We start from the raw sequence: 18878 nt of genomic DNA, 5'->3' as shown, positions 1-18878 counted from the left end.
ATACCGTTGGGGAAAAAAGAGAACATTTTCTTTTCTATACTTCCTGCGTAAAGTACTTTCATTTTTTGAAGCAGCTTTTTTTTTTCTTGACATAGATTCTTAAAATACAGTGTAGCTTTAAATGCTTTCTCAGCAATGGTGGAATAACTATGTTTTAGATGTTATATATGTTGAAATGTCCTTATAATTTGACCTGATGTACTTGCACATCGTTTTCCCTTCATCCCTAGCAGAGTATGTGTGTTTCCACTGTCCAATAGCAAGAACTTTGAAAGAGATACGTACTTTTAAAATGCTAACAATAGAAAAAAATAGATTGATATTGGGAAATTTTATATTTGAAAGAAAACTTTTTCAACATTTAAATTTAAGCCTGAAATCAGCTGAAGGCCTTCAGACTCATTCTGCATCAGCTTTTAAGAATACTGTCAAATATTTTGCGCTAGGGATATAGGGTGCGAAATGAGATTTGCAGTTACTTTTTTTGCATGGTGACAAGAATTAATTATCTACATTGCCGTTTGAGTCTTAAAATGACAATTGCATTTATATGCACATAGATTGTTCTTGAAAGTTTTCTTTCCTGCATGAAATATATTGCAATAACAAATACTGGCTCAAAGTTAATAAGGAACATTTTTTTCTTCATTTATTTCTCTCAGTGTTCCCAAAACATTTTTTTTTGGTCTCATTTGTTATTTACTTAAGCTTAGGGATGGGCTCGAGAATATTGTTTCAGCCATTTCTTTCTTCATTTACAAGTCATTCTTACTACGTTAACACAGTGTAAATATTGAACTATGGGGTTTTTTTCAGTATGTAGTAACTGACTAAACTCAAAATCTCAAGTACAAAGAATGATGGATTAATTATCCAGATTTAGATTCCAGTCCTGCAGTTTCTTGGCAGCCTACAGACAGCCTGCTGCATTCATGCAGAGCATCATTGTCTTCAAGAATATGCAGGATCAAGACTTCAGCTCCAATTCTGCAGGGAGTGCCTAATCATATGAATAGGTCTAATTATATTGAAATAGGAATATTCACATTAGTAACCTTTCACAGGATTAGGTTTTACAAGATGTGGATAGTGATACAATTAGCTGTAGTTAAATCCTCTTGCAATTATTTCTATTTTACAATGTTAGCAATTCAGGATTTTCTTTAATAACAAAATATGCATAACAACAGAATGCCTATAAATCAAATAATGTAACTGTACATTTTGGATCTTTCAAAGATAGATATGGTAGATTAATTTTCTGTCGGAATTAAGTGGCCATTTTGTATATCAAAGTTGGTTTCCATACTACCATTTGGTAGTATGAAACCAACAATGCTTTAACCTTTTGGCTCCAAATTCTAGATCTCTCATTCTACTATGATCAGTCTCAAACTGGGGAAAAAAGGAATATGTTGCCCTGCATTTAATGTTAAACATTAGTATCTAATTTCTTTAGTGGTAATTTAGAACACTGCTGCAAGGTTTGGGGCACAAAACTAATAACATTTAAAACATAAATGTGAAATAACAGAAGTATTAAAATGATCATTTGAGATACCTAAAGGATGAAGCTTTACTACTTTGTATTTTCTTGCATCTGTGCTCACACATGAAAATATAGTTCAACAGAACTTTTCATCCCTGAAATCTCGCTGATTGAGATGCTGGAAATGTACCCAATTTGTTTTTCTTACCATAGCTTGCTCTTAAACTACCTCAGAGGTTTTTAATGTGCAGTTGTGTCTCATTTTCTACATTGTCTTTGCCTGCTTGTTCCAAAAAGCATGCAAACTAACTAAAGGAAAATTTAGCTAAGAGGCAGTGAGGATAATATCAGTGAAATGAAGCCTCTTTAATCTTCAAAACTTCTGCCCTTGGAGACTTGACTGGCCATTTCCAAAAGCTAGTTGCTCATGAGCAAATCAACGGTAAGACAGCCAGTCTTGACTAAGGCCCATGGAGTATCCCAGAAGATAGGTTGTTTTTTCTTAGCATGGTAACACGCACATTGAAAGACTAGGGTTAAATTTTATACTGGTAGTTTTTAGATAAAATTATATAAGCTTCTTTACCAAACCTATGTTAATATTATCCAGTTAACAGCACTTATTACAGTTTGTTGTAATTTATCTTAATTGTTCTCATGGGAAAGTTCCCTACAAAGCCTCCATCCTAACATTCTCTGTTCTAATTAAGTGGAGTATACCATAGTGATATTTCACATTTTTATAGCACATTTCATCATACAGCACTTTCTTTAATATATGTATAAAAATGGCTGTCGAGAGCTGCAGTTTCTGACACTGTCAGCTGGGCTGAGAGGAGTTTGGAGCAGAAAAATTTCATACAATGGCTAGAACAAGTTCTTATTTCAACAGAACTGTCACTTGTTCAGCATCTTTTATGACTTTTACATTTCTTTTTTGTTTGGCATTCTTGCAGCACAGATGGGTATTTGTGCAGCCTGCTGGACTCTGGCCAATTAGGGGCAATCACTGCCACTCTTGGGACATTCCTGCTGCCATGTTTCCATGGTCTAAGTGTGTAGTAATAATGAAAATAAAAAGAAGGTGGCTAGTGGTGCTTAAGACTTGGAAAGATGAGTTCTACCACTGTACTTCCCAGTTAGATAAAGTTAATCAAAGTATTTTGTAGAGCTAGGTGCTTTGCCTTGCCACTGCTCAGCCATTTTTATTAACTGCAAGCTGTAATGAGTGTGTGTAGCTGTGAGCCTGCCAGCTTGCTTGCCATAAGGATAATTTGAATAATCAAAATTACCTTTCTAGCAATGGCTTCTGACTCTTGCCAGTGAAGGAATTTCTGTTGATGAATCTTCCAATACCATAGCTGTCAATATGTCACGGTCTTCAAGTTTTGGGATGTGGCAAATAATCAAACACTCCCCAGCTTCTAAAGTAGATTTCTGGGACAATTTCAAAATAAGAAATTGAAAAGTGGCAGCCGTTTTATTTGACAAGAAAGAAATCAGTGATGAAGAAACTCTGCCCTTTGTTTTAAATTCCTGCTAGATATGCCAATGCAAGATATGGGCTTTATTTTGCCTGCATGCAGATAATATTTTTGATTAATTTATTAACTGGACTGAAACCTTGAATTTCCTGTTGTGGAAATTTTGCTAGTAGCTGTTGCCATTTTACAAACTAATGTTATGATATTTGGCATTTATATTAAATGCTGTTAAGTGAAACCTGCTACTTCCGTATTTCTCTACCTCTACTTTCCTACCAAGTAAATCATTGCTATCATCAGTAAATAAGAAAGTATTTTTCCACTGCTCCCTCACTTAAAATGGTTGTAATGGACACAACATGCATCAGTTGCTAGACCCACTGCAAAAATGATAATTTATTTTCACAGGGGCTTATAAATCTGTGGGAAACTCCAGTAGAGAAAGACAAGTTAAATAACTTTGTCATGGCTGGACTTGTCATCCCCCTGCTGAATTCTGGCTGAAACCTGCATGACCTGGATTTGCGAAAAGTGACCAGATTTGAATTTTACTTTTTCCAGCTCAGCCTTCCTTAGTTTCTACACAGGTGTAACTTATTTTAATTAAGTAAATCTGCAAAGTTATGGAATCCAAGTGCTTCTCCATGAGGCTGTCATCCAAAGCTAAGATTGTAGCTGCTTTTGGAATAACTGCACAGAATTGAATCTTCTGTTTTGTAGGTACGGAGTATGTTTTTGAGGTTAGCTAACCCAGATAATTGAAGCACCAGTAGCAGTGGACTGTGACAGCCTGGGCTCGCCATACTTCTAACTCAGGATAAATCCTAGGATAGCTACTTCTCTTCAGCTCCCTCCAGCAGCATCTACATTCTTATCAGTGCCTCAGTCCACTGACTGCTATGCCTGCTCATGAGACATACACTCTTTCTCTCTCTTTTTCTCAGCTTTGACAGCTTTACAGAAGTTTGCAGGAGTAAAACGCAATACAAAATTTGTAACTTAAAGTAAACCAGCATACATGTCTGAACTCTTGCTCTTTGGTTAGTAGATGCCATTTCAGTGTAGCACTTAGCATTACAAAATAAACATAAACCTGTGATTTAATTATGAGATGCTGCAAAAAAATACATCTACTTTATATTCCTGTCTGAAAAGCGTGTATGAGGGGGAAAGAGACTGATAAAATGGTGTGGAATATGCCTTGCCCTGCCAGCATTATGAATTTAGTGGAAATAAGAAGCTATTACACAAACAGAAGCCTCCACTTTTCCTGCAGTGAGTGGTAAATGAATATGATACAAAGCTTTCTTGTCCCAAGCCCAAAAGACTTATCTTATTTCGATGTGTTTAATACATGTTGGCATCTGTGTTTTCTTGATATTATGTTAAAATTGGAGCCAGGCAAAGGTTTTGTTAAAACAGAAGCTTGGCTCCAGTTCTGTATTCATTCTTGACTTCCTTGGCATATGGCACTGTCTGTGACCTTCCACACCAAACCTTTAGTTATTGTCAGCAAATTTTGCAATATGGAAATTGGCGTTGGTGTACTGGCACCTCCGCTTCTTGGCAGAACTGGCCTTCAGAGCAATTCAGATCACTCTCTTTTCTTCAGTTCCATTCAGCAAATATCAACAGATATAATTTGCTGCATCAGCAATTTTATTTTTTAACTAATGTTTTTCAATTTGTTTTTCCTCATTTTCATCTGTCCTTTTTATTGGACCAGTTCCTTTACTTTGCCCTCACTTCCAGCTCCCCCCACCCCCCCGCCCCGTGCCTTCCATGCACATTTCTTTCCCACTGAGATTGTATACAAATATTAGAGCTCTAACTCACACTTTTGTCAGCAGGATGTGCCGCACTCTGTAGGCACACTCAGTTCAAATAAAAAGCCCATTGGCAATACAATAAATAAGAAGTGATTAACAAGAAGCAAAATGCCAACCTCTGGCTATTTTCTGTCCAAAAAAAGTGGGTGCAGTGTAGCAAACCAAATTTTCTACCAAGAGGCAGGAGTGAATGACGTATCCTGAGACATGAGTACTGTAATGCTGCACTGATGTGTGGGGAACCTGGAGAAACCCGTGGATTTTCCTATTTCTGTGTGAAAGCTGCCAATATCAAACAAAGTCAGTTAATAAGGACTGGAAAATGTATAGCAGAAAACTGTGTTTATGGTAAACTGAACAGTGGAATGCACTAGTGTAGTAACCAGGATTATGCACTTAGTAGCCATTCAGCTGTAGAGTTGTGCTGCCCAGGTAATAGGTTATGCAACAGAAAACACAACAAACATGGCTGGAGGTAGGACGTAGTTTCATTTTTCTCTGATCATGTCTCCAATACCTTGTGCTGGTCATGTTGGTCAATGACTAGCCAACTTTCTGTGGTGTTTAGACAAATCTATTGCATGGGCCAGTTTTTGTGCTTACATATTTGCTCTTGATCATTCACCCAGAAAACAGTAGTGTCCATTCATTAGAAGTGCATACATTCTAAATGTGATCATATTGTATTTAAAATGTAACTAAAATACAGGTTAGAAATGCATTTTATGTTATGTCTTTTAAAAGCGTTTGTATTCCATGTATGTCCAGTGACAGCAGTATTTCCTCCACATTCTTCTCCTTTCAATCTTTTAAAACAGTAAACAAAAAAAGAAGGCCAAAATTAGATGGGAAATTGAACTATTTTAAAAATCTCAAGAACTGCATTGTAAGGAAAAGACAGAAAGTATTTAATGTGTGTGCATGTGTATAAAAGAAATTGTTTTATAAAGCTATTAAGGTCATATGCATTGGAACATTTCCTTAGACCCTCAGTGCACCTCGCTGTTTTTCTATTTTAGCTAATGGTTATTAAAATAATTTCTATTTTCTTTTTCAACTTTATATACATCTTGGGGCACTACATGCATTAAAATGTGCAGGGATATACTTTCTGTGAGGAGGACTTAAGTGATATTCTAATTCAGTGGTATTTGTGTAACCTGATTCCTCTTCCATATGTCCTCAGTATTCTAGTCTAGAGCTAATCTGAAATACAAGATTGGGTCGCATAAAGAATCTGGCCTTCAGTCAACAAAACCCTTTTTGTGCTGAGAAGTGAAAGATAAAGAAAAAGATGTAATTACTGTAATGACGGGTTAGACCTTTAGATTCATGCTGCAATCAGTGATTCCTATGGTGCTCTGCCGCAATCATGGTTTAGTGCTGACTAGAGAGACAAGACAGGTAAAGACTGTAAAACACTCCAGCAGCCCTTCATCTAAATGCCTATAGAAGAGTCACACCTCTCATTTGCAGATGGTTGCGCTGGCTCCAAACTCGAGGGCAGCAGCGTGGATTGTCTTGGAAGGAGAATCTTGGAATATTTTTCATGTGTAAAAATTAAATAAATACCCTAAGTTAGTCCCTCGTCTCCCAGGGTGCAATAGTAAACTGTAAATTTTTTTTAATCTTATGAGGCTATTGTATCTGCCATACACACACATATATATATGAGCATCAGAGATGACATATATTTATTTGGTCTTCAGTAATCACATAATCAAAGAGAAAAATTCTATTGTGTAGGGATATGCTTGCCAGAGCTGTTATATTTCAAGTCTTGTCAAATCAATGCCAAAATCATTCCATATACTTTCAGAATTTCTTACTTCTTACTTTATTCGCAAAGTCAACCTTGAAAAAGTGTGTACAGCATTAGTAAATACTTCTATTTTTATTCTGAATTTGAAGGATTGTTGGATTATGGATTTAAAATAAGTATTTCCAGCTGATGCTGATGGAACTATACAATCATTTTATAGCCATTCAGGGTAAAGGCTATAATTCTAGTAAATTATATAATTTACTATAGTAAAGTAATAGTAAAGGCTAAAAAAAAGTTTCCTAATCCTGAAACTCTTATTGATGCAATTAATCCTTATATCTGTGAGCTATGTCACTGAATTCAGCTGGAACTTTTGCATAAGTAATAGTTGCAGAACCAGCCTCAGTCATTTAAATCATGATTATCCCTGGAAAACAACTGAAGATTAGCTCTGGTAATCATTTTTTTGTAAACATCACAGAGATTAAAAGCAGATGTTTTGCAGAAGTACTTAAGTGTACCTTCCATGGTCCGCAAATGTCATAATCCATAGAAATTTTACTAGTTTCACTTTGAAAATGAGCTTGCAGCATTATTTGTCGGTTTGGCCAACCCAACTAGGTACATTCTCAAAGGGTGCAGCTGGTCAGAAGGATATCCTAGCCTAATGGTAAACCAAAGGTATGTTTCATTCCCTTTGCATCTTTGTTGGCACTTAGAAGGAATTGCAAAGAAAAAGAAAATGAGTAGGTTGTTGATATGACTGATGTCAATCAAAGGATCATTTTCTCCTTTTTTGATATGCTGTAGTAAAAAAAGATTTCATTTAGTTGGTCATCAATTGACAAAATCTGTATAGAACACTTCATTCCCACTCCATTTCTGAGTTTCATGATTCCCAAGGCTGAGCAACGGAAGTGATAACAGGAGAGAGAGACTAACTATAAAGGCAGAGATAAATTCAAAGTGATAGTGTTACACTACATCCATATGCCAGGCAAGTTATTTAGCTTGACTTAAGAAATATTGATACTATAGTTCACACTCTTACGACTTCGTAGCCTCATGACACAATGGGTCACTCACTGCATGACCAAAAACATTTGACAAGATACAATATCCTCAGTTAAAAATTACTGGATTCATGAGAAATATTTTATTCCTGTGAGTAGTATATATTGCTGTTGTACTTGTGACAGTATGTTTAGTTTTTCTGGACTCCATTTTCATAATCATTCCATTAATTTATGGCTAAATTTCCACACCATAACTTTTCCTTATATTCCATAACTGACTTCAGAACGCAACACAAAGATTGCAACCTTTTGAAGAGAGACGTTCTCTCCATCTTCTAGTAAAAACCGCTAATTTAAATGACTGAGACCAAGCCTGCAGCTATTATGAATGAGGTATTAATCTAGTTTACTTTCTTTTCTTTTAGTTAGAAGCCAAAGGTTATATAAAAATATTAGGTATGTTTCAAGGAATTTTTAGTAATGCATCCATGTCCACAAATAATAGGTGCAATCAGAAGATAAACTACAAGATGTATACGCAAGTAAGGAGGGATTTCTGAACCTTGCCCTTTATAGTCACAGCATACTTCCAACATTTCAGTAGATAGCAGCTAGCCCCTTAACCCTCTGTGTGCTTCTCTCGGACAGCAATATCACCTATTCACTCATGTACAAATCCTGTGTATTAGGCTGGCCAGCATTCTTACTCTGTAAAATAGTAGAAGTGATCCCTCTCACTCTTTATTCAAAGCAGGTGATGAATATACTATTTAATATTTAAATTCCCCAATAGCATTGAGGGCCCAAAGCTACATTTATAAATGCAGCTTCTCACAATTTAAGTGTTCCAAAGACAACGCCTGAATGACATAAAGAAGTGTGTTAGGGTGGGATGCTGAGTAAGGAGAGGAACAAAGACTATTGGTTGTCCACAAATTTTTGCAGTTGTAGAACCAGTGTTTATGGCTTGCAATCTGGTTAGGCATGGTTAAGTTCGTCTGTATTTATTGTGGGCAACAGAGGATGTTGAGGAGAAAGTTTAAGGAAGATAAAATGGTGAGCAGTGAAATGGAAAAAAAAAATGTTGAAGTACTTGTCAGAAAAATAGATGTTTGAGATAGTTACTAGTGGTGCAAATGTGGAAGGGTGACCTTTCAACTGACAACCCTGTAGGCTGGATAGATATTAATGATGAGAGGCCTTTAAATGAAAACAGAAGAAAAATGAGGGTGAAGAAGATCTAGCTTAAAAATTCTCTTTTCTCATCAAGGTAGAAGGATTTCCAAAGTGCAAAACTAGGCGTTTTGTCTAAGATGAGATTGCAGTAGTGAAGTTATAAAGTGACACAGGCTCAGTCAATTGTTTTGGCATTGTAGGTGAAAAGGTTGTATTTTAGGAACTGTTGTGCAGATGTTCATGATAGTGTGTTCCATCACATATGTGAGTCTTTAGTATTTTCATTACCATTAGAATTTTGTGTGATGATAACAAAGTATCAGAAGTAGTAATTTTCTTCTCCTGCCTAAGAAGTCTATATCAGAAAAAAGAAAATGAGGTTTTCCTTTATTCGTTATTATCCCACAGAAGATGATCTTCTTTCTTTAGATGCAGGCCCTTTACTTCAATTACTTTTCCTAAAATGCTCCTTTTCAATGTTCTGCTACCAATTGAAAGAAATAGCATTAATCTCATAATGTATAGAAAATATTTTACAGAAGTCGTGTTAAGGTAGTTTCAGGATCTAGAAATAAAAATGGAAAAAAGCAAATACTGTCTAGAGATTCAGTCTCTACAGAGACTTTAGGATTGAAGGATATAGCCTTCAATCACTGTCAAATCTATGAAATCAGCAGACTTTCAGCAGGGCCAAAAATGCATATGCCTTCCAAATTTAGAATGCTATTTGTTTTTTAATTGTGTTTAGGCATTTAAGTATGTGATTATGGCAGCTGTTTTTTGTAAAATTCTGCTTTAAATATGCAATATTCTCATTATTGGGGTATTTTTGGGGTAAAGACAAGAGAGAGAAAATTCATTAAAAAAAGATAGTAAAAGGTACTCCACCATTAAAAAGTAAAAAGAGCTATTTAGATAAATATTTAATGTTGAGTAAAAATCTAGAGAGTAAAGATGATTTGTGGAAGAGGCAGAAGGAACAGGGAAGTGAAAAATCATAGGGACAGTTGAACTTCAGGAAGAAGTTCAAGTTTTGTTATTAGCCTTATTATTATCCAAATCCCAGGCACATGAGATAGTTTAGGCTCTCTACAGTGAGTAAATTTAATTCCGGAGCACAGTGGGAATTTCATCCACTGACAGTAAACTGGTCTTATAAATGTTAACTGTTCCTATATTAATAGCTGTATTTTTTTTTTAATTGGAAGACTGATTTTTTTTTTCTGTATACCTCTGTAGTAAAGCATCCTGCATTGAGAAGGAGGCTGGGGTGGAGCAGCTCAAAAGGTCCCTTCCAACCTCAGCCATTCTGTGAACTCTTCTGTGAAACCAATTTTCTGCAGATATTCTAGTAATCCTGTAATTATCTGGGCTCACACCAACTAAAGAAATGTGATCTCTAGAACTGACAACATGATGGGACTTAAGTGGGTAGTTTGTGGGCATATCTTTTATATTCATGCTTTAATATGAAGATCTAGGAAGCTAGAATTGTATACAATTAGTTCACATTCATAAGAGAGGAATTCATTGTGACCTTTTTTTTCCTATTGTTTTGTTTTGTTTTGTTTTCCCTGCAGCTGGGCCTCTGGAACTTCCTCTTTTCGAGCTGATCCCATCACAAAGACAAGTGGTTTTTCATGGTGACCGTTTGCCATTTCAGTGCACTGCAACATACATTGACAATACCACCCAAGTACATTGGTATCATGCCGGTCGCCTGATCGAAACAGATGAAGAGAGTGGAGTATTTGTGGAGGACAGCATCATTCATGACTGCTGCTTAGTTACACGGTAATGTATAACCCTTGTAACAGTCAGACTTGTAGGCAAGGTGAACAGATTCAACATGTGCAATAAGCCTCATTAAAACATGCATCAGGAGTTGGTTTGTCTGAAGCAATTCAATTGCACACTTGAATCTGAATACACACAGGTAGAGATTTTTCATGGCTATGAATGGCTGTGTTTCCAAACTGTTTTTCTTGTGTCTAAGTATCCAGATTTGAGCAACTATGGGTTTGGAGCATATAAAAACAGTTTCTTACACAGTAAACCATCAGAAGAAACTGAACTTAGAATAGCTTTAGTAGCATATGAGAGTGATTACTTCTCAAAGCCAAACTACTTCTTCCTGACACCGTCTAGAAGTTTGAATTGTGATCTACCTGTGAAGAACTATCAATTTAAAAGGCTTGGATTAATTTTTGTAGGTTCCAATATACTGAATCCTATATTCTTTAGTTAGGTAATCTCATATTTTTTTCTTATTAAAACATTTTCCAACTTTCTATGAGTTTTACCATCTGTGTGCCCCTGTGTGCTTGAGAGACAGAGATCTACAGAAACCTTTGCTGATGTGAAAAATGCAAGAGGAATGAAGTAGAATAGGCTTCTATAAAAGAACTAACAACTAATATTTGGCAATGACCATATCACTCCAGTTTTACTTCAGATTTCCCTTTTAAATCTTACTTAATAAATTATTACAAATTTCTGTGTTTATTTTTGGTTTTCATCATAGAGCATTGCCTTGTCACTAAAAGCTGCTAAGCTGTTGCACACATCCTTTTGTCCTCTGCCAATTTCCATCACTGATGAAAAAAAGAGTCTGATTCTGTGTCTATGTTCTGCCTTTCTCTTTGTAGAAGATGGAGTGAAAATAGCTATGCTAATTGGCTTTGGATCATCATTAACATCTTTTCACTCAACCATTTTCTATTAATATAATTGACCTGAAATGCTTTTTGAACTATCAAATGAAAGTTATGAAGAGAGTCAAATTTATTCCTCTCCACTGGGGTCTTTCGGCTTTATTGATTTTAATTTTGTCTACTCACTGATTATTTGACCCCTTTTGGAGTCCTATAGATCTAGAGGCATTGATCTGACCTGTTCTCACAGCTACTGGCTTTCTTCTAATACTAATGTGTACGTCTATATTGGATAATGAAAAAGACTTTTAGACCAGTTAGTATGGTAATGCCAAGTGCATGAGCTATACTATAACTGCTGAGTCACTTAAATTAAAGCATGTTCTTCTTATTTCCATGATATAAAAATTAAGACATGATGTTAATCACCTGATTATATTTTTCAACTGAATTATATTTTGCACTATATAAGCAATTTGTAGAGCATAGTAATAAACTGAAATGAATTCTCTAAAAATGTTAACATTTTCAAAATAGCTATCCTTCTTAAAAAGCTAGTTTAGAAGTAGCTTGACTGAGTTTTACCTTATAATATTTAATTTTTGCTCGACTATAAATAAAAATCATTGTCTACCATAGCAATATTTTAATAAGGATGGTTGATCTGCTACCTACCTCGTTTACTGTGCCACTAAATAGGTGACCTTGATGCTCATGTTGCAGTATGCACTGGGACCAGATACCCAGAAAGAATGTTCTCTAAATACGTCATCATATTTGCAGTTATAGACTGGAAGAATGCTTTGACTTGTCCAAGTTATGGGATACAGACTGTCACAAAGAGAGAAAATATTTTTTGAATTAAACTCAAAAACATTAAACAGCTGTTTAAAAGTGTACAACATTTTAATTGCTCATTTATTTGAGCTATATGTTTCACTTCACAATATAGTAGGGGATCAACACTGCATTTACTGTACAGCATGGTCCTTATCCAGTCAAAAATGCTAAAACTCAGGCAGATATGCCTCTGCCTTGATCAAGGGGCTGATCAAAATTGACTTTCTAAAGGCATGAGAGACCTATACTTTTGAAACTAGCTTTTAAAAAACATACTATTTTGAAGTCAAGGATTATTATTTTTAATATATATAGATATATTGTCTCTTCTTGTTGAAAATGAGAAAACATTGGCCAAGTTATGATTGTAAAAACTCCCCTCAGCATTTCTTAATTTTAATCCCATCATCATGACCATGTCTATAACTCCATTTATATCATTATTATTATTACATGTTAAAATAATATGTAATAGCAAGCTTATTACATGTTACAGTAGTATGTATTAATATGCTTGTTACATGCTATTACACACTAATTTGTGATAGTTCTTAAGACTAAATCACAGTTGTATGAGGCACTGTGAAAGATCAGAAAGACTATGCCTCCCTGAGGTTATCATATGTTAATTATAGGATTTGGAGTAAAAATAAAGGTAATTTAAAATCAGTTCTTACAGTGTCATATTTTGCCTTCCTATACCTACTCTTTACAGCAAATGTCCACTGTCTGTGGCTTTCTGTGGTTGCACTAAAGGACAGGCTTCAGCTTGTGCTGCTTAGCAATTTAAAGATTTCTGAAGCTAGTTTTGAACAAAGAGGTGTAGTCCTGTTCCAAAAGCTGCTTATTCAAACATTTTTAGATGGTTATTTTATTGGGTAGTTTCAGATATTTCTGGACATGGATTTACAACACAAATACCATACTAAACCCTTCTGTTTTATTAACTGGCACAGCAGAAGGATAAAATATCCAAATGTGTATTTCTTGTCTCCTTTGATAAAGCAGAATAAACTAAAATAAATGTTTTTGTTACAATAATTAAACTAAAGTTTTGAACTGTATTCTGGCCTGTGACATTTTTCTTGGCAAAAAGTATTCCCTTATAGGAGATCTTGGGAAGGTGTTTTCAATTCTGCTGCTAGCTCACATTTACCATTTCTTGCCAATGATAATAATATTTGATTTTGCTCATGTTGAATTTTCTGTCATTATGCCTGTGTGTAAATCTCATAGTCATACATGAAAATGTAAATGTGATGTGGAACTAATATCCTCTCATCTGTGAATGGATCTAGCTGAAATTGTTACATTGTGTTTCCATGAAGACAGTGTAATTTCTTAAGCCTGGCATATTAGATTATCATTTTGATCACAATAAGCAGCAATAAAACAATCCATATCCCTGAAGCCACATAGAAGGCAGATCATGTACGATGCTCTGCAGCACAGCATCTTTCCCAACTTCCCCACTGTTCCCTTTCAGTATTTGGAGAGGCTAGCAGGACAGTTATTAGAATATTAACCTAAAAAAAGGAAAATATTTTAGTTTTATGAATGAAGCAACTCCGCAGTAGTAGAGAGACTTTAATTTTCAGGAAGTTTCTTATTTACCACATAGACTATAATGACAATTTTACAGTCTTTTTAGTTCTATTCTATAAATACTTGTGTAGAGTGTCTAACAGTGCTTATGCCTCTGACAGCTGTAATGGCAGCTCTGGGACCATTACAGTTCACAAGTGCTTCTTCTGAAAACATTAAACTGTGCAGAAAGTTAAGAACCCATAAAAAGGAGTGCTACAACTGGAGAAACTAATATGCTCTCAACTAAACCTAGGATAGCAGGTGCTAGTATCAGAAGTGTTTTTCAGATGTAATTTTTGTAATGTTGTGTAGATAGATTTGCCCCTGGAAATACAGACTATTAGGTCTCAACTGTGATTCCCCAGAAATATTTTTCTCTTAAATTTGATCCTAAGTATTTCAGTCTTCTAAACATGGCTGCCAAATTTGGCTGTTTGTGTTTTGTTTTGGTTTGGGGGGGGGGGTTCTTTTGTTTTTGTTTGGTTGTTTTTGTTTGTTTGTTTTTTTTAGAAAAAGGTTAGCTTAAGAATCTGGGGGTTTTTAAAGCACCTAGTGCTTCCTTACATTTTGGCAACAGCCAATGCCAGTATGGGATGGTCAAAAGTACATAATGAAAGAAACAGTAATATTTGAGATAAGAGAATATGGAGCTACAGTAACAAGGATAGGGACGATACTAAGAAAACTGATTTTAAAGTTTATACATAAAATGTGTATATTCATTTCTGAAAGATGCTTTCAGAGGTATATGATTATGTGAAAATATCCCAAACTTCCAACTGCAAAAGAAATGTCCAATAGCAAGGAACAGTTTCAAATCATGATCCACTTGTACTGTAGTAGTGAAGAAACTAGGAAAAAAATAAAAAGGAATGAAATGTTGTGGATTAAAAATTTAGATCATAATTTTTGTAATCTAAAGGGGGGTTTGAGTCCAATTAATAATTTTTAAGTGTTTAAAATGGTTACTCCAGCTATTAGTAAAGAATTTGGAATTTGGCTGAGACAGTTTCACTAAAAGAATAAGGATTGTTTAAGTTATGATTATTGAACAAAAATCGATTCCAAGAGTACACAGATGGTATCATGACAAGTTTGAGATCCAGGCAGGCATTCCATATAAGAAAGAAAAAAACACTTCCAGAACTTCTGGGAGAAAGGCAGAAATTCTATGCCTATTTTTTGTGGAAAGGATCCAAATGACCCCTGAACTTTCTTAACAGTTTGTGGCAAGAATACATCTGGAAAAGCTATGAAGCAAGCCGTAGTGGTTTGGACTGATACTAGGTTAAGAACGGTCTGAAAATGGTGTATCACTGATGAGTGTGTTGCTAGGTTGGATGCACGATTGGAAGTTCAGATATGTGCCAAATCATGGCAAAATATTGGAGATTGACTCTGCACAAGATTAACAAAAATAAATGTTAGAACAGATCCAAAGAATCCGATTTGGAAATGCAGATATTTTATAATCACTTTGTGTTCTGCTATCATGAGCATTTGGAGATGAGCAGCTGAGGGTCATACTGAGAAGCCGAGGGAAATCAGCACGAATTGTTTAGTGCTGATATTTTGTTGGTTCACCTAATTGACTCTGTTTGACCCCTACTTGTCAAGCAGTTAGGAAAGAAATGAAGCAAAATAACCATTTAAATTGTAAATCAATGTTTCTGTATGGTTTTGAGATTACTTTAAATCCTGTAGTCAATGGTCTACAGCTTTCTTCAGGCACTGTAGACAGCAAAGGACTAGTGACAGATGCACCTTTACCGGCAACGTTCTCATATATCAGATGGGAAGATAATATTTAAAATTATTGCAGAATATTATGAAATGTACAGGCTAAGGGTTTCATTAGCTGAGATCAAGAGAATCTTCATGTGAATTAATTTGGAAGATTAATTAAACTTAGGCCTTTTCTCTAAAAATCTTTCAATTATCTGAATAAACCTCAATGACAGTTTTACTACTAATCAGTTTGGGGAATAATTTAAAATATAACCTGTGGAAAAGTATACTAATACTATGAAAAGGAAAAGCAGCAACGACGATACCCTCCACCATTAAAGCAGTAGACCATTACGTAAGAATTGCGCTGTGCCATAAAAACTGTAGGCTTAATTTGGGTAACTGCTTATTGAAATGTGATGGAGAGATAAGTATTTTCACAGAAAATATAGATACGTATTTTTGGCTGATAGAATAAAAAAACCCTAACAAAATAGTAAGTCAGAACTGTAAAAAAATTTTGATGGAGTCCTTCTTGAAGAACTTTTAAAGATTATCTTTTTTTTTTGATGTTGAGACCAGATTAAGAAGATGCCTTGCACTGAATTTTGACCTCTCGCTTCTGTCTCTGCTTATTTCCTGCAGCTATGTATGGGTCCATCCAGCCACACCACTGAAATGAAGTGTTAAGTTCAGTATTAAGACCAAAAATTTGCACTCACCCCCCCCCCCCCCCATAAATGGGATTCCACAGAGTTTTGCTTTGACTTATTAGGGCCAGAATGATTTTCATGTGGCCCTTCAAACAGCTGCAGCTATACAGCTGAGGAGATGCTGCACTGCAGCAGCAGTTGGGAGTTAACGTCTCAGGACTGGCTTTTTTTAAAATTACTTTTCCTGTCAACACCAATATAAGGTATAATTATACATTTTCTCTCAGTCCAGGCAGTATTTTGTAACCCTGTGCATCAGCTGTGATTTCAGAGCTATTCTGACTTATGTCCAGACTTTGATGTACTCCTACCAGGTCAATCACCCTAGATACTGGTGAAGCAAAGCATTTCTTTAAAGCAAAACATGTTAGAAATATTAAAACAAATAACTGAATTACTTTTTACTTTTCATGTATTTCAATTTATTCAACATAGAGAATGTGTTGTAGGACATACTCCTTTTGGACTTATAGAAAGCTTTTTTACTCCATTAGCATGCTGGAATTCCATGAAAATAGGTCCGAGCCCCTCCCCTTCTTTCTCCCTTCAGGATAAAAGCACCCTATTTTTAATTGTTTATGGTATTTTGATTAGATGACGCCTGGCCATCATAAAATAAAGTTTACACTGTTGGAGATACACTATATACTGGAGAAAGAATAGAGATTGTTCCTGGAGTTCTTATGTAGGAATCTGCTATGCCTTACCTCCTTTTTAGATCTTCCCAAATTTTTTGCAGATCAGCAAATAAAACAGATCAGTATTCTAGCCCTAATATAGAATTACACTATCCCATAAAGTATTCATTAAATAATTGATTTCTGCATTTGTACCATCACCACTGACTAGGGAGAGCGGGAAATTCTGTCAAAGTAGTGTGCATTTGACAAATAATTTGAAATTGTAAAATTAATGTAGTGGGGTTTTGGTTTGTTTTCTTTTGTGTGTTGTTTGTGGGTTTCATGTAGGTTTTGCTTGGTTTTGTTTTGTTTTGGGGGGGGTGTTTGCTGGTCCCAGTGGCACATAATCAAATACGTGCCACAAATCAAGAATTGTTGTAAGCAGGTTAACTCTTCTGAATCATCTGGGAAATATTTTACTTTAAAAGCTTTTTATGCAATTTTGGCTATTGGACTGATTGTCATAGTGTTATTTTTGTCCAAGAACCTCTGACAGTGTACAGATCACAAGACATGCTAATGAAATAAAGCTTCCTCTGGATGTAACATTGCAGCATACAAACTACTTAAGAGCAGATGAAAGGCATGCAGCAGGTGTAGCACCATTTCCCCAGAAGGCTGCAGTTGTACACGTCCTGCAGTCAAGCAGTTTGCTGGTAAAAGAAAATTAATAACTATAAACACATTTGAGCATCCCTAAACCGTTCACCAACTGACAAAGCAGCTCGATGATAGACAACTGATTCATGAAGTACTTTAAATAAGCCCTGGCCCGGGTGTACTCTCTTCAGATAGCTTTATAGCACTGTGCCATCACAGACCCGCCAGCTGTCTGACGGTTTCTCCAGCAAGGGAAAGCTTTGAGTGCTCTAGAGCTATTGATACCTTTTTTTCCCCTCCCCACTTTACGTTCTCAGCTAGCTAGACTGGCATCCTAGACTCTAGGACTGGGGGAGTATGAAGATAAATGCAAGCATTTTATGCACACTCTTCAATGCAGCACAGTAGCTGGTAGTCTGTCTTTACCTGACAACCTCAAAAAGAAAGCAAAGGATCATACAACAAACCAAACCTGTTGTGGTATGTTGTAGAGTTATTTAGATTTCTGACTCCATTTCTGAAGATGATTCGGTAGAGTCACTCTAATATTAGTAGTATTTGTTTTCTTAATTTTAAGAAACAAATTGATGGCATATAAATGTAGGCTACAGGTTCTTTGACATCCACCTATAGAAAACACATCTTGCTATTAGGCAAATGTTTACATAGCAAATGGATAATATTAGCCTGTGACAATACTTTTGAACATTTGCATTTCAGTCGAAGTAATTTGAGCAATACAAAGGAAATAAAGTGCGATGGTTTACTGACATATGGGTCTTTTCTCCCATTTTGGAAGTGAGTTGGGTTTTTTTCTGTCAATATATTGTCATTAATATTAGGTCCTTTCCACTGGCATCTCTGAAGTCAAATCCAACTGTTGTCATGATCCTAGCATGCTGATGTGAACAAATTAGCTGATAGATAAATTGTAGTAGAAGTATGTTATAGCATATTACATTTCTTGGGTAGCTATGGATGGCATTAAATGCTAAGTTATGCTTTGTTTTTATATTCAATCAGAAAAAACAGAAAATCATGTGTATTGAATTTCCTATGTGTATGACAAATTGATTACACCTAAAAATATTTGCTAGATGCCTAGCATAAAATGAGTACTAATTAAGCTTTAATCTTCTTTCTCTCTTGCTGTTGCCTGGACACAAGCTTTATTTAAAGGCCATCAGCCTTCTAAAGCTGTTTCTTTCATGGGTAAATAAGTAATTTTGTCAGAGAGATCAGACTAGCAATTTAAGTTCAGTTAAAGTGCCTAGATTTACACATTCTCTCTTCATTTTCCATGTTTTAACCTTATAT

At 35.5% G+C, this 18878-nt stretch overlaps 1 protein-coding gene across 2 annotated transcripts in view; it reads left to right on the top strand.

Annotated features, from left to right (window-relative positions):
- Positions 1-18878, top strand: part of LOC128147067 (adhesion G protein-coupled receptor A3-like) — a 315407-nt gene that overhangs the window by 146842 nt on the left and 149687 nt on the right. For both annotated transcript variants that reach the window (XM_052799271.1, XM_052799270.1), the window contains exon 7: positions 10340-10553. In XM_052799271.1, the coding sequence (XP_052655231.1) occupies positions 10340-10553 (214 nt within the window). The remainder of the gene's footprint in view (positions 1-10339; positions 10554-18878) is intronic.

The sequence above is a fragment of the Harpia harpyja genome, chromosome 10 (assembly GCF_026419915.1).
Source record: "Harpia harpyja isolate bHarHar1 chromosome 10, bHarHar1 primary haplotype, whole genome shotgun sequence".
In the NCBI taxonomy this organism is placed as follows: Eukaryota; Metazoa; Chordata; class Aves; order Accipitriformes; family Accipitridae; genus Harpia; species Harpia harpyja.
Note: the sequence above shows the minus strand (reverse complement) of the source record. Positions and strands in the feature narration are given on the sequence as shown.